General features: G+C 43.0%; 1 protein-coding gene across 1 annotated transcript in view; it reads left to right on the plus strand.

The window, feature by feature from the left end:
• Positions 1-14910, plus strand: part of FMN1 (formin 1) — a 167624-nt gene that overhangs the window by 59543 nt on the left and 93171 nt on the right. The window contains exon 6 of the mRNA XM_054400699.1: positions 7727-7814. Coding sequence (XP_054256674.1) covers positions 7727-7814 — 88 coding nt within the window. The remainder of the gene's footprint in view (positions 1-7726; positions 7815-14910) is intronic.

A 14910-nucleotide genomic window follows, 5' to 3' on the forward strand; every position in this document is an offset into this window, starting at 1 on the left:
TCCAACCCACAACCCTACTCTACAAGGCTCACCCCTAAACCAGAGCCCCAAGCACCACAGCCAAACCACCTTGAAACACAGCCAGGCTTGGGGACTCCACCACCTCCCTGGGCAGCACATTCCAATCCCTGACCACTCTTGCTGGGAAAAATGTTTCCTACTGTCCAGTCTAAACCTATCCAGTCACAGCTTGAGCTTGAGCTGACCATTCCCTCTTATTCTGTCACTAATGACTTGTGAGAAGAGACCAGCAGCAGCCTCTCCACAACCTCCTTTCAGGTAGTTGTAGAGAGCAATGAGGTCTCCCCTCAGCCTCCTCTGTTTCACACTAACCATCCCCAGCTCCTTCAGTTGCTCTTCATCAGGTTTCTTCTCCAGGCCCTTCCCAGCTTCCTTGCCCTCCTCTGCCCTGGCTCCAGCACCTCCACATCTCTCTTGGACTGAGGTGCCCCAAACTGGACACAACACTCCAGGTGTGGCCTCACATTTTGGAAGGAAGTAAAACTTGCGATTATGTATTAAGCTGTGATACTCTGTAAGCCTGAAAAAGAGGGAATTTAGAAACATTAGAACATTCCTTTGCTGTGATTTATTCCATGTGCATTCTGCAGCTCCTCCACTGCTGGCCTCAGCCATGTTTTGAAGTCCCCTTAGCTTTTATCCCCTGTCTTTGAGCATTCCTTAGTAACTTTTCATCGGGAGCTGAAGCATTTGCTCCACGCAGGATAGCTGGAGGTTTGTGATGCCACTCTGTCTTCATCTTAACAGGAAAAAGAAAAGAGTAAAATGTCAAGTAATCTGTGTCAGGTGTATGCTCCAAATGAGAGTCCATCCATCATCTTTGGGCCTTTACTGCCATGATTATCATTTCAAAGACGCAGGAGGACGTTAGCGATAATGGCTTCTCTCTTGCCTGTTATCTGTACCAGACCTCACCTAATTATTAACACCTGCTCTCATTTAAGGAGAGTGTCAATATTTTGAGTGAATTGCAGTTTTTGAACTGAGAGGGATACATCTGTCTGCAAGTTGTTTGTTTTTTTTGGTTTGGTTTGGTTTGTTGGTTTTTTGTTTGTTTTTTTTTTTCCCATCTCACTAAATGAGGAATCAGAGTTAATGGCTTTGGTGTTTGTGTGAGGAGGGGCAGAGACTGCTGAAACTGTTGGAAGCTTTGCAAGATTGAAACACAATGACTGTCTTCATCTGTCTGCAGAAGATAATAAACTGTTCAAACTGAGGGAAAATGCTAGTGAGTGCTCTTCCAAGGCACTGTTACTTTTCATTTGTCCTGCTGTTCTGAGAAGAGTCAGTGTGGCATTTCCTTGGTTACTGTGACTCCCTGAAGCCATGTAGGGTATGGAAAGTGTCTGTAAAGGGTAAAGATAGATTTGGTGTCTTTATCTTGGGTTTGAGTTTTTATAGGGAGTTACTAGTTCATTTTTTTACCTCCTATTTTATCCTGGCCCATGTCATAGAATCACAGAAGGGCTCAGGTTGGAAGGGACCTCAGAGCTCATCTGCTCCAACCTTCCCACCATGCCCAGGGACACCTCTCAACTAGACTCAGCTGCTCAAGGCCTCATCCAGCCTGGCCTTCAACACCCCCAGGCAGGAGGCAGCCACAGCCTCCCTGGGCAGCCTGTGCCAGAGTCTCACCACCCTCCTACTGAAGAACTTCTTCCTCAGCTCCACTCTAACCCTGCTCTGCCTCAGCTTCAAACCATTCCCCCTTGGCCTGTCTCTAGACACCCTGATGAGAAGTCCCTCTGCAGCCTTCCTGCAGGATCCCTTCAGCTATTGGCAGGCAGCTCTGAGGTCCCCCCAGAGTCTTCTCTTCTCCAGGCTGAGCACCCCCAGCTCCCTCAGCCTGTCCTCACAGCAGAGCTGCTCCAATCCTTTGGATCATCAAAGGGTTAAAACTAGTGGGAGGTTTTCATCCAATAGAGTTGCAAATGGAATGACATAATTTCTAAAGTATCTCTTAAAAATCAAGCTAGGCTTCATCCAAGTTAAATACAAAAGAAAACTGGAGAGGGACTTTTTAGGGTGTCAGGGAGTGATAGAACCAGGGGGAGAAGAAAAATAGAAGTGGGTAGATTCAGTTTGGATGTTAGGAAGAAATTCTTCCCCATGAGGGTGGTGACACACTGGCACAGGTTGCCCAGGGAGGTGGTGGAAGCCTCATCCCTGGAGGTTTTTGCAGCCAGGCTGGATGTGGCTGTGAGCAACCTGCTGTAGTGTGAGGTGTCCCTGCTCATGGCAGGGGGGTTGGAACTGGATGATCCTTGAGGTCCTTTCCAACCCTGACAATTCTATGATTCAGTGAAAACTTGGCTCTCCTGTGAGTAGAATAGAAGAAATCATGCCTAGTCTTAAGATTCTTAAGTGTTGTTGGTAACTCTTGGGGTGTTCATGTAGAATGGCTTGAGGGGCTTGCTGCTTACTGTCTTCTGGTGCAGGGATATTCTCCCTCTGTGAGAACAGGGCTTCCGCAGACTGCCTATGGGTGCAGCCTGCTGACTTCACCATCAAAGCTAGTGAGTGGGAATGGGGGGCTGGGGGAACACACTGATATGCAGCACAGCTTTTTAGCTTATGCTTTCTCTCAATAAATTTAAGTATTATGGAAAGAATCCATGCACCAGCAGAAGGAAGGATTTAGCTTTTAATCACTAAAGTAAACTGAATCTGTTCAGATTTCAGCACCAGTAAGTGTCCTGGACTTCAATGTAGACAAAACAATGAAGTCTGTAGTGTAATATTTAATGAAATACATTTCTGGCTACATTACAGCAATACCTTTTAATGGGAAGGAGAGAAGAATCTCTGCATCTATTCAAGCCTCAGGGTGTCTCCCCTTCTAAATGAGATGATAAATATCTGGAAGGTGCAGAAGGGCACTTGTGTACAGCAAATCATCTAACTCAATCCCAGCTTAAAATAGGGCAGGGAACACCACACAGACCAAATAATGTGATGGATCAGTGAACTGAATGAATTAGCAGCAGCAGCCAGGGGTTTGTCAGGCAGCCAGAAGATGCTGCACCCATTACAAGGATGCATTCAGAGTCTGGAGGAGCAGCAGGCAAGCCCTGCCAGCTGGCACAGCAGCATCAGCTGGCGTCAGCTGGACTGTAGCTGCTTACCTGTCACTGCCAGCTCCAAGCAAGGCCCAGCATGTTGAGAGGTGATCAGTGATTTGTCTTGTAAAAGTACAGACTAAATAACTCCCAATTCAGTCTTTACAAACTTTGGGTTTATTTGTCTAATGGATTTTTGTGACCTAGAAAAGTGCTGATTTTAATTTTTTTTTTTTGGGGGGTGGAGGGTCTCCTTTCCATTTGAAATTCACACACATTATTAATTCCCTGTCAGTGACTTCCCCAGAATAAGCATTATTTGGAGCAAAATGAGTATCTCTGAAAATAATCTTCTCCAGTTTATTCCTGACTATATAAATTTTCATTGCAATGTCTTTCAAGTTAGGCATTGGTTCTAAAAACCTATGAGAAAAGTCCAAGTTTAGGGTTTTGTGCCAAACTCAATGGTTCTATAACCTATGAGAAAAGTCCAATTTCAGGGGTTTGGGTCAAATCCAATGGTTCTAAAACCTATGAGAAAAGTCCAAGTTTCGGGTTTTGTGCCAAACTCAGTGGTTCTAAAACCTATGAGAAAAGTCCAACTTGAGAGTTTTGTGCCAAATTTGAGCTATTCTGTTGTTTTGCTGCTCCATTTTTGCTCTCTATTGAATAGAGAACTAGATGATCCTTGAGGTCCCTTCCAACCCTAACAATTCTATGCTTCTATGAAAAAATATTTGCCTTCAGTTACAGATTTCAGTTAGTTGAAGCTGTTTCAGGTAGCCTGAGTCTAGTTTGAGACCTGGTAATTGTGACCATTTGTAGACTGGTGTGAAATGCAGGGGAGCATACAGTTAGTTGGGCACTTCAACACATGAATCTCTCCTTTCAAATTACTCAGGGTCTTCTTTACCATTTTTTTCCCCCCACTAATCTTTTAAGAAGTCACCCACCCTCAGCAATGTGAGCTAACTGTGAGAATCCCTGGACTTCAGCAAAGCCTTTGACAGTGTCTGCCACGAGAAGCTCCTGGCAAAGCTGGCAGCTTGTGGTTTGGACAGATTCACTCTGAAATGGGTCAAGAACTGGCTGGAGGGCTGGGCCCAGAGAGTGGTGGTGAATGGTGCCACTGGCAGCTGGCAGGCAGGCATAGTGGTGTCCCCCAGGGATCAGTGCTGGGCCCCATCCTGTTCAATATCTTTATTGATGATCTGGATGGGGGGATTGAGTCCATCACCAGTGAGTTTGCAGATGACACCAAGTTAGGAGCAGGTGTGGATCTGTTGGAGGGTAGGAGGGCTCTGCAGAGGGACCTGGACAGGCTGGATGGGTGGGCAGAGGCCAATGGGATGAGATTGAACAAGGCTAAGTGCAGGGTTCTACACTTTGGCCACAACAACCCCAAGCAGTGCTACAGGCTGGGGTCAGAGTGGCTGGAGAGCAGCCAGGCAGAGAGGGACCTGGGGGTGCTGGGTGACAGCAGCTGAACATGAGCCAGCAGTGTGCCCAGGTGGCCAGGAGAGCCAATGGCATCCTGGCCTGCATCAGGAATAGTGCGGCCAGCAGGACAAGGGAGGTTATTCTTTCCCCTATACTCAGCACTGGTCAGGCCACACCTTGAGTGCTGTGTCCAGTTCTGGGCTCCTCAGTTCAAGAGAGATGTTGAGGTACTGGAAGGTGTCCAGAGAAGGGCAACAAAGCTGGGGAGGGGTCTGGAGCACAGCCCTGTGAGGAGAGGCTGAGGGAGCTGGGGGTGTTCAGCCTGGAGAAGAGGAGGCTCAGGGGAGACCTCATTGCTGTCTACAACTACCTGAAGGGAGGTTGTAGCCAGGTGGGGGTTGGTCTCTTCTCCCAGGCAACCAGCAGCAGAAGGAGGGGACGCAGTCTCAAGTTGTGCAGGGGAGGTACAGGCTGGGTGTGAGGAGGAAGTTCTTCACAGAGAGAGACTTGCCATTGGGATGTGCTGCCAAGGGAGGTGGTGGGGTTGACATCCCTGGAGATGTTCAAGAGAAGCCTTGTTCATTCTATGATTCTATGATTTTAATATCTTGGCACTTACAACTACTTTACTACAGTGATTTCCTGTTGTCTCCAGAGCTCGTCTGGAAAGGTTTTGCCTCAAACTAGGCATGGCTAATGGGGTTTATGAATTTACCCCTCATCAAGGTCAACTTGGAGGTCAATGAGTGCTATACAAATTGCATATGACTCAAGCCTGTAATTATCCCTGTAAGAAGTTAATGTTCTGGGGAGCTCAGCAAATTCATGGAAAGCTTCAGAAATGGCCCCAATATGCTGGGCAGTTCTCACACTTGCTCTGAAAAATCACACTCAGCAGGATGGAAGGGTTGCAAAGCGTTCATTTGTGCTGTCTTGCAGCCACATCACCTTCTCTGCCTGGGTCCTCAGGGGAGAAAAAAGCCTAAATTGTTTCCCAGTCGAAGAAAACCCTTTAAATAGTTTTATTTTTTTAACAGCCAGCATATAGGACATAAAGGCTGGAAAAAAACCTCAGCTCTTTCTCAGGGTAGATTAAATTGGCAGTTTGGGCAGGAAATAATGAACTTTAACATAAGCTCATTAAATTCTGAGGCAATACAACAGGGACACAAAATATCTGTCAGGTCTATAAACAAGAAATAGCTTTGCATTGCAGGTGAAAGTGTTGCTAGCCTTTACCCTTTCTAACCTTTTGGGTTTTTCTGCATTTTTCAACCACAAATCTAATTTTCTATAGGTGAATGACTAAGTTAAATATTCCTAAATCCCATGAAATGTCAATAAGAAGCATTTGTGTGAGTTAGTAGAATTTTATGAACTGTCTGTCCTGTGAGCATCTATAAAAGTATTACAGGAATATTGGATAATAATTACTTAAATTATTTAATATTAAATATACAAATGCTAATTTTACTTAAACATAACTTAAACCAAATATTACTCTTACTTAAGTTTTTTATTAGTAAATATCCAAATATTACTCTTACTTAAATTTTTTATATTAAATATCCAAATATTACTCTTACTCAATTTTTAATATTAAATATCCAAATATTACTCTTACTCAATTTTTAATATTAAACATCCAAATATTTCTCTTACTTAAATTGTTTAATGTTAAACATTGCTCTTACTTAATTTTTTTAATACTAAATATCCCAGTTGTATTCTTATTTAAAATCTTTAATATTAAAAATGCAAATATTACTCTCAATTTATTTAATATTAAATATCCAAATATTAGTCTTACTTAAATTTTTCAATATTACATCTCAGCATGTTACTTTTATTTATTTTTTTAAGTATTAAATTTACTTAAGTTTGTTAATATGAAATAGCCAAATACTGCTCTCACTCAACTAATCAAATTCATCTGGAATCCATATAATCAAATATTGTTCTGATACTAGGAATATAAATTTAGGGGAAACTTAGCTATTAGTTTTAATTTCACACATGAGTTAGTATTTTTAACAGCATTTCTTAGAATCATAGCATCTTAGAATGGCTCAGGCTGGAAGGGACCTCAGAGTTCATCTCCTCCAACCTCCCCACCATGCCCAGGGACACCTCTCAACTAGACTCAGCTGCTCAAGGCCTCATCCAGCCTGGCCTTCAACACCCCCAGGGAGGAGGCAGCCACAGCCTCCCTGGGCAGCCTGTGCCAGAGTCTCAGCACCCTCCTACTGAAGAACTTCTTCCTCAGCTCCACTCTAACCCTGCTCTGCCTCAGCTTCAAACCATTCCCCCTTGTCCTGTCTCTAGACACCCTGATGAGAAGTCCCTCTGCAGCCTTCCTGCAGCTGTTGGAAGCCAGTATTTAGAATCATAGAATCATAGAATCAGTCAGGGTTGGAAGGGACCACAAGGATCATCCAGTTCCAACCCCCCTGCCATGAGCAGGGACACCTCACACTAGACCAGGCTGGCCAGAGCCTCATCCAGCCTGGCCTTAAACACCTCCAGGGATGGGGCCTCAACCACCTCCCTGGGCAACCCATTCCAGGCTCTCACCACTCTCATGGGGAAGAACTTCTTCCTCACATCCAGCCTGAATCTCCCCACTTCCAGCTTTATTCCATTCCCCCTAGTCGTGTCACTCCCTCATACCCTAAAAAGTCCCTCCCCAGCTTTCTTGGAGCCCCCTTCAGATACTGGAAGGCCACAAGAAGGTCACCTCAGAGCCTTCTTTTCTCCAGACTGAACAGCCCCAACTCTCTCAGTCTGTCCTCATAGGAGGACATTTAAATGTGTTCACACTGAAATACAAACTAGAAGACAACCTAAGGAACTTGTTTTGTACTCAGAGTGTCTTAAATAGTTTTGCCCTGATCACCTTAAGGAGAATGGGGAGAAAGTATAGTCCAGAATAAATTTTGCTGTGCCTCTATTTTCCTTCTTAACATCATCCTACAAGTAAGAGGTGATGTTCTTTCCTAGACCCTAGTGGGAATTGTTTTTCAGCCATGCAGAGCCTGGAGATAAGATGAAGATTTTACTACCACATTTAGTTACTAAGAAGGTTTGATTGGAGAGACATTGAATCCAGTTCACAAATTAACCACTTCTCTCACTGATGTTAATGAACCCTTTGGTGCAGTATTCATTTGATCTCAGATCTGATCTGTTTTGCATCATCTTTCTAGATTATCAAACTCTTGGATGGAAAGCGGTCTCAAACTGTAGGGATTTTAATATCCAGTTTGCACCTGGAGATGAAGGATATTCAACAAGGTAAGTAAGTGGTGCCTACACTTCATCTGTCAGATTTGAGGCAGTATGGGAAACACAGCTCCCTTAGGAGTTTTTCTTTCAAAACAGGACATCTTTTGAGTAGTTCTCCTTAAGATACCAGAAGAATCATTCTTCCAGTCCATTCCTATAAAGATTTCCCCTCAGCAGTCACTAGTGAGTTTAGGTACAACTCCTTCTCCACCATTTCAGCATGCAAGTAATCTTCAGTCCAGAGTTTTCTCCATACTGCTCCATATTCCTTTCCTACAGCTCCCTCCTTTTCCTTAAGCAAGTTCTCCACTGACAACAATTAAATGGACAGCTTATAAACCTTGTTGCCCTTTAAAGCATGCAGTTGGTGTTTGCTGAATGTTTGCTGAATGAGACTGAGAGCCCTGGGGCTATTTAGTCTGGAGAAGAGAAGGCTGAGAGGGGATCTGATCAATGTCTATCAATAGCTGAGGGGTGGGTGTCAGGAGGAGGGGGCCAGGCTCTTTTGGGTGGTTCACAGTGATAAGCCAAGGAACAACGGGTTCAAACTTGAACATAGAAGATTTCACCTCAACATGAGGAGAAACTTCTTTCCAGTGAAGGTGACAGAGCCCTGGAACAGGCTGCCCAGGGGGGTTGTGAAGTCTCCTTCTCTGGAGACTTTCCAACCCCACCTGGATGCATTCCTGTGCAGACTCCCCTGGGTGATACTGCTCTGGCAGGAGGGTTGGACCTGATGATCTCTGGAGGAGGTCCCTTCCAACCTCTGATACACTGTGAGACTGTGAAATTTTGCTTCATTAGCAATATAAAGAGCAGATCCCAAACTGATGTGGCTACCACATAGCAATCAGAGAGATGATTACTGGATGGCATTTTTTAAAACATAAGGGCTACTCAGTGTCTAAATTCCGTTACTGGTGGAAATTTTGGCTTTGCCAATCCAATTGTAGAGAAATACAGATTTTTTTAGAGCACTGGGGTAATTCAGATTCTGCTTATGCTCTGGATTTAAAAGGATATTGTTTAAGGATATTGCTTATTTCTTTTTCACATTAAAAAGAGGAAAATATTCACCATTTAAAACAACTGCTGGAAGAATTCAAGTTGATGTCTCCTTTTTGCTATTGTTTTCCCTCCATCCCATGCAAACACTGGGTAGGGTGTTGAGATGCTGCTGGCATTGATTATTATTAATTTCAGAAGAGCCTTTGAGCATCTAGAACTTTAGAAGCAGAAGGACTTACAGATGTCTCTGGGGATGGAGAAAAACAACAAAAATAAGGAACAACTTTGTGCCTGCCAGTATTGTGTGAAAGGTATCAGAACAAGATGGAAAAAACCTGCTGTTACTAAAAGTCTGAGTGTTTTTTGGTCAGGAAATACAGCAGCTTAGGATGGGATAGCAGCTGTACTGTAAAAGCCTGGGTAGTACTCTTAAGTATCTTCAGAGATGTTTTCATTGCTTTTTATTTTCCATTGCATGATGTTCTGCTGAAATAGAATATGTCTGTCTGTGTCTATCAGTCATTAGTGGTACTTCTCTAGCTTTTGAAAACTTCTGGGCCAATTTATACCAAATTGAAGAGGAAAGAATAAGTCAGATGTGTATTGAGTGTGTGTACTCTAGCATTTTAGCTTGAATCAGCAGTTGCCTTTTGAATCAAGTATAGAAGTTGTCCCCTTTGCATTGCTTGCATTGCAGAGCAATACAGAACAGTCTCAGAGTGCCCAAACATCTTCCAGCCATGCAGAACGATCTCAGGGTGCCCAAACCCAAACATCTTCCACCAATGCAAGACAGTCTATGAACACAAACATCTTCCAGCCATGCAGGACAGCCTCAGACGGCACAAACATCTTTCAGAATGAAACTGAGAAGATGTAGATGCACACTGGCAGTCTCCACCTACAGCAGGCTTTAAATCCCACAGGATCAGATGAGAGCTGGTTGAAACTCTCTGCAATGTGCCTAGTGTGAGCACTGGATCCTCAGATCCAGCTGTTGCTGTCTGCAGATCCATTTCTGCAGTTTGCCCTGCTTGCAGCTGTAGGCACAGCTAATGTAGACCTAGAAGTTTAATGGGAATTAGTGTTGGTAGAGGAGAGTCTCCAAAACAAGCACTGTCACTGAAGGAGAGTTTATAACTCATCACCCTCTCTGTTCTGAGGTAGCAAATGACCAGCCTGTCACCACGTGTTGCTCAATGCAGCAACAGGATGTGCTGCTGCTGCCCCTTGCTTTTATGGAAACAGCTAGGAGATACAAATGGAATCTGGGGGTGTTCTCAGTGGAACTTTTATTTTTAAGATGTATTACCAAAGCAGAATGAGTAACTCTAATCAAGAATTGTGTGCAGAGGCTAGGAAAAAAAGAAAAAAACAAAACCAAAAAGCAGAACAGCTCATCAGATTCAGGGAAAACATCTGTTGTGTAGAGAGGATCCTTAGAAATGCATACTGCATTGAAGACAGCAATAGAATTGTGCTTGTTTCTCTTGTGGTGTGTGTTCTTCCCATTGTATTCTGTTCAAATCTGCCTTTCAGATGGCTAATTCTTTGAAGGCCACTATGGTCACCATATTGGATGAAAATAAGAGATCATAATAAGCTAAAGAGCTCATGACAACATCTAACCAAAGGAGTGTGTGATCCATGGGTGATGAATGTCAAATTCTTCTTCTGTGACAAAGCAAAGTGACAAATATCTACCTCTAAGAACCATGAAAATTAAGCACTCACCCATTTTGTAAAGCCAATTTCCAGTGCCTAATTCTGTATGTGAAAGACAGGGAGGGGAGAAGTCTTTGGCAGCTTGCAAAAGAGAATGAAGCAGCTCCCAGCAAAAGAAAGTCAAAATGAAGAAAAGAAAAGAAAGAAAAAAAGTTGATGTCCAGTTTCATTTCAGCTTTTTCTCTGTTAAAAAGCTCTGTAAAGATGAATTTACTGTCTGTGGGTAGTGTATTGCTTATTCTACCTTCAGCAGAAAAAGCAATGAGAGAGAAAAGCTGCTCTCAGATGCACTGCACCATGCACAGAGATGCATGCACAATTCTAATTGCAAGAAAAATGACATCCTCCTTCAAAATCATAGAATCACAGAATTGTCAGGGTTGGAAGGGACTTCAAGGCTCAGCCAGTTCCAACGCTCCTGCCAAGGGCAGGGACACCTCACACTACAGCAGGTTGCTCACAGCCACATCCAGCCTGGCTGCAAAAACCTCAAGGGATGAGGCTTTCACCACCTCCCTGGGCAACCTGTGCCAGTCTCTCACCACTCTCATGGGGAAGAATTTCTTCCTGACATCCAATCTGAATCTATCCATTTCTAGTTTTGTTCCATTCCCCCTAATCCTATCATTACCTGACACCCTAAAAAGTCCCTCCCCAGCTTTCTTGTAAGGAGAGGTTTCTGCATCTCTAGGATTACCCTCTTCAAGTAAACAGAACAAGTGACCATATCTGGAATCCAGATGTTTCAGTTGCCATTTGATAAGGAGCCAGCTGCTGCAACACTCCAGGAAGGGAATCTCCCATGCATGGTTTATTTGAGAGAATGAAGTTCGTCCCCTGCACATTAAATTCTACTGTATCTGAGTACAGCCTAGGGAGAAGACAGTGTAAAGGTGAAGAGTTCTTTTGGGTAGTGTTGGTGCAGAGGGAAAGATAACATTGCCATGCTGCACCTGGCCTAGTATTCAGCTTTTTGGTAGGTGGGACATGAGAAGGAGGAATCCTAGGTGCTGTAATCACAGGATCAGAGGATGTTAGGGGCTGGAAAGGCCCTCCAAAGATCATTGAATCTAACCCCCCCTGCCAGAGTAGGACCAGAGAATCCAGCACAGGTCACACAGGAACACATCCAGATGGGGCTGGAAAGGCTCCAGAGAAGGAGACTCCACAACCTCTCTGGGCAGCCTGTTCCAGTGCTCTGGGACCCTCCCAGTCAAGAATTCCTCCTCATGGTGAGGTGCAACCTCCTGTGCTGCAGTTTCCATCCATTGCCCCTTGTCCTATCCCAGGGTGCAGCTGAGCAGAGCCTGTCCCCTCCCTCTTGACCCCCAGATATTTAAAAACATTTATTAAATCCCCTCTCAGTCTTCTCCTCTCCAGATTAAACAGCCCCAGGGTTCTCAGCCTCTTCTCACCAGGAGGTGCTCCAGTCCCTTCAGCATCCTTGTAGCCCTCTGTTGGACCCTCTCAAGCAGGTCCCTGTCCCTGTTCTGAGAACACTCACAAGACTCCCTCCCTGTCTGTATATATTAAGTATCCAAATTTTGCTCTTAATTTTTTTTAATATCAAATATCCAAATATTACTCTTAAATATTTCAGTATTAAATGTCCAAATATTACTCTTACTTAGTTGTTTTAATATCAAGTAACCAAATATTGCTCTTAATTTTTTTCTATACTAAGTATCTAAATATTACTCTTCCTTAATTATTTTAATATTAAATAGCCAAATATTGCTCTTATGTAAATTTCTCAATATAAAATATCCAAATATTACTCTTAATTAATTTTTTTAATATGAAATATCCAAATATTACTCTCACTCAACTATTAAAATTCAATTTGAATACATATAGATTAAATATTCTGGGGGAACTTAGCTATTACTTTTAATTTCATGTATGAGTTAGCATTTTAGCAGCATTTCATAAAATCCTAGGATGGCTCAGGTTGGAAGGGACCTCAGAGCTCATCTGCTCCAACTTCCCCACCATGCCCAGGGACACCTCTCAGCTAGACTCAGCTGCTCAAGGCCTCATCCAGCCTGGCCTTCAACACCCCCAGGGTGGAGGCAGCCACAGCCTCCCTGGGCAGCCTGTGCCAGAGTCTCAGCACCCTCCTACTGAAGAACTTCTTCCTCAGCTCCACTCTAACCCTGCTCTGCCTCAGCTTCAACCCATTCCCCTATTTGTAGCAACCCTTATGGATGGTGAAGGTACCACTAAGCCTTGAAAATAATAAAGAAATTGATTTGCTGGACTGGATTAGAATAGATTTTTGTTAAAAAGCTTAGGTCATGCCAACTGCTTTTGTAGATTTACTTCCATAATTGGTTGGTTGGGGTTTTTATTACTCTAGTGTCACAGTACTGGTGTTCTAAGATACTTTTGTACAATGTCAGCTCTCCAGTTGAAAAGTGTTGGACTGGACTTCTCCAACTTTGTGGTTACCCTCCATGGTAGAGTAAATAATTGGTGGAATGTGAACAGCAGATTAACTCACCCAGACTAATATCAGCCCAATAATAATTCGATATCATCCAGGGATTTCTGTCTGGTCTTTCTCTAATGAAAGGCCATAGAAGTTACCTAAATCTGTTTTATTATGGTTTATGGCACATCTAAATTTCAGGCAACAGCATCCTTGTTAACCAGGCATGTTTCTTAGTATGTGAAGGATGAGCTTTAGATCTGTCTCTGCCTCTAACTCTACCTCTACTTCTACCTCTACCTCTGCCACCTCTACCTCCTCTGCCTCTACCTCCTTTATCTCCTCTACCCCTACCCCTACCCTTACCTCACTCTATATAAGGCAAACTATTCCAAAGCAACCAGATCCTAATGTGCTCAGAATGTCTGAATCCCAGTTTGCGTTTTAACCAATGGTTAAACCCAGTAGTTTTAACCAATAGCACAAAATATCTATTTTCACTGCTCCTTTTTTCCTTTTATTTTGGAAGTACTTCCAGCTAAAGAGAAATGCTTTGAAGCATTTCTTGCTTGCACCATGTGAAAAGGGTTTTCTTGGGGTTTCAACTGAAATGTTTTGCAGGATGGAAGTATAGATGAGAAGGGTTTATTTAAAAACTGTTCCATAGCTGTGTGAGTTCTCCACCTACACAGAACATGACCTGTATGCCTTCTAAGTTGTGTGCTATGCATGAAGTACAAAGATAGGCTGCATGCTGGTGTCAGAAGCTGGGAAACAATTTTCTTCACAAGTTATTTCCTTTGTTCTGGAAAATGCACATCATATGTTCTTGTGGATCTGCCTTGGGCATCCAACCTGATGTGGGTAGATTACCAGGGGTGCCAGAGACTTCTGCTCTTGACTTCTTGCAGGAGATCAGCTTTTTTTCTAGTCTTTTGGACCTACACTGTGCCCATAGGACTTCTTTGTAATGTATATTTCAATGTTTATTTACGTTGCATGGTAGTTAAATACTGGAGAAAATCTTTAAATAAGTTTAGGAAGTAAAGCAGAGTGATTTGGCTATTCTAGGCAGTTGTGCCAAGCAGGGAGATTTGCATTTAATCGTCATTGTCATCTTCTAATGGACTACATCAGGCAAAATTTAATTTACATTTCCCAGGGACAGGCTTCTTGTTCCCAGGAATTCAAACCTTACTCAGCAGAATGTACTCCATCAAACAACGAAGTACTTCCAGGTCAAATAAATGGACCTTGGCAAGCTATTTTTTTTTTTTTTTGTTTTTTTTTTTTTTGTTTTTTTTTTTTTTTTTTTTTTTTTTGTTTAAATTTATTTACTTGATTTAACTGTCATAGTTCTCGTTTAAGGAGCAGCTTGAGGTGATTTCTTCACAGTTTAATTGTCACCTGAAGTGGTTTGTTGCAGCTGAGTACATGTAAAGCTCTGTTAGCAGGAATTAAATCCTGGTTTAATCAAACTGTGTTTAGTGGGAGTGGGACTGCATATCAGAGTCAGCTTGAAGACTGGTTAAGAGGAGAGAATTATCTTCTTTTTTTTTTCCCCATATTTAACCTCTGAGTTGTGCTGTGGTATGCAGCCTGCACACAGTATGCTTTAGATTCTCAGCTTTGCATTTTTGAAGTGCTAAAACAAGGGGATGTGGAAAATCTCCACAGTAGGGGAATCTGGTTTTGACAGTCACATTATTTTTTTCTTTTAATAAGTGAGCCTTAAAAACTCACTTTGGTGCAAGTTTCTACTTGCAGCAATCCTCTTAACATGTGAAATGTAGCTGGCAAGGGTTTTAATGTGTGCCTGTTAGTCTGAATGCACGATGCTGCTCTGTTTTTTGTCCTAGCTGACGGTTATTATATCCTAATGGGTGCGACCCTGCACTAATGATCCTTGCGTATATAAATTCTTCTGGTTGTGAGCAGACA

Source organism: Indicator indicator, chromosome 4 (assembly GCF_027791375.1).
Source record: "Indicator indicator isolate 239-I01 chromosome 4, UM_Iind_1.1, whole genome shotgun sequence".
NCBI lineage: Eukaryota > Metazoa > Chordata > Aves > Piciformes > Indicatoridae > Indicator > Indicator indicator.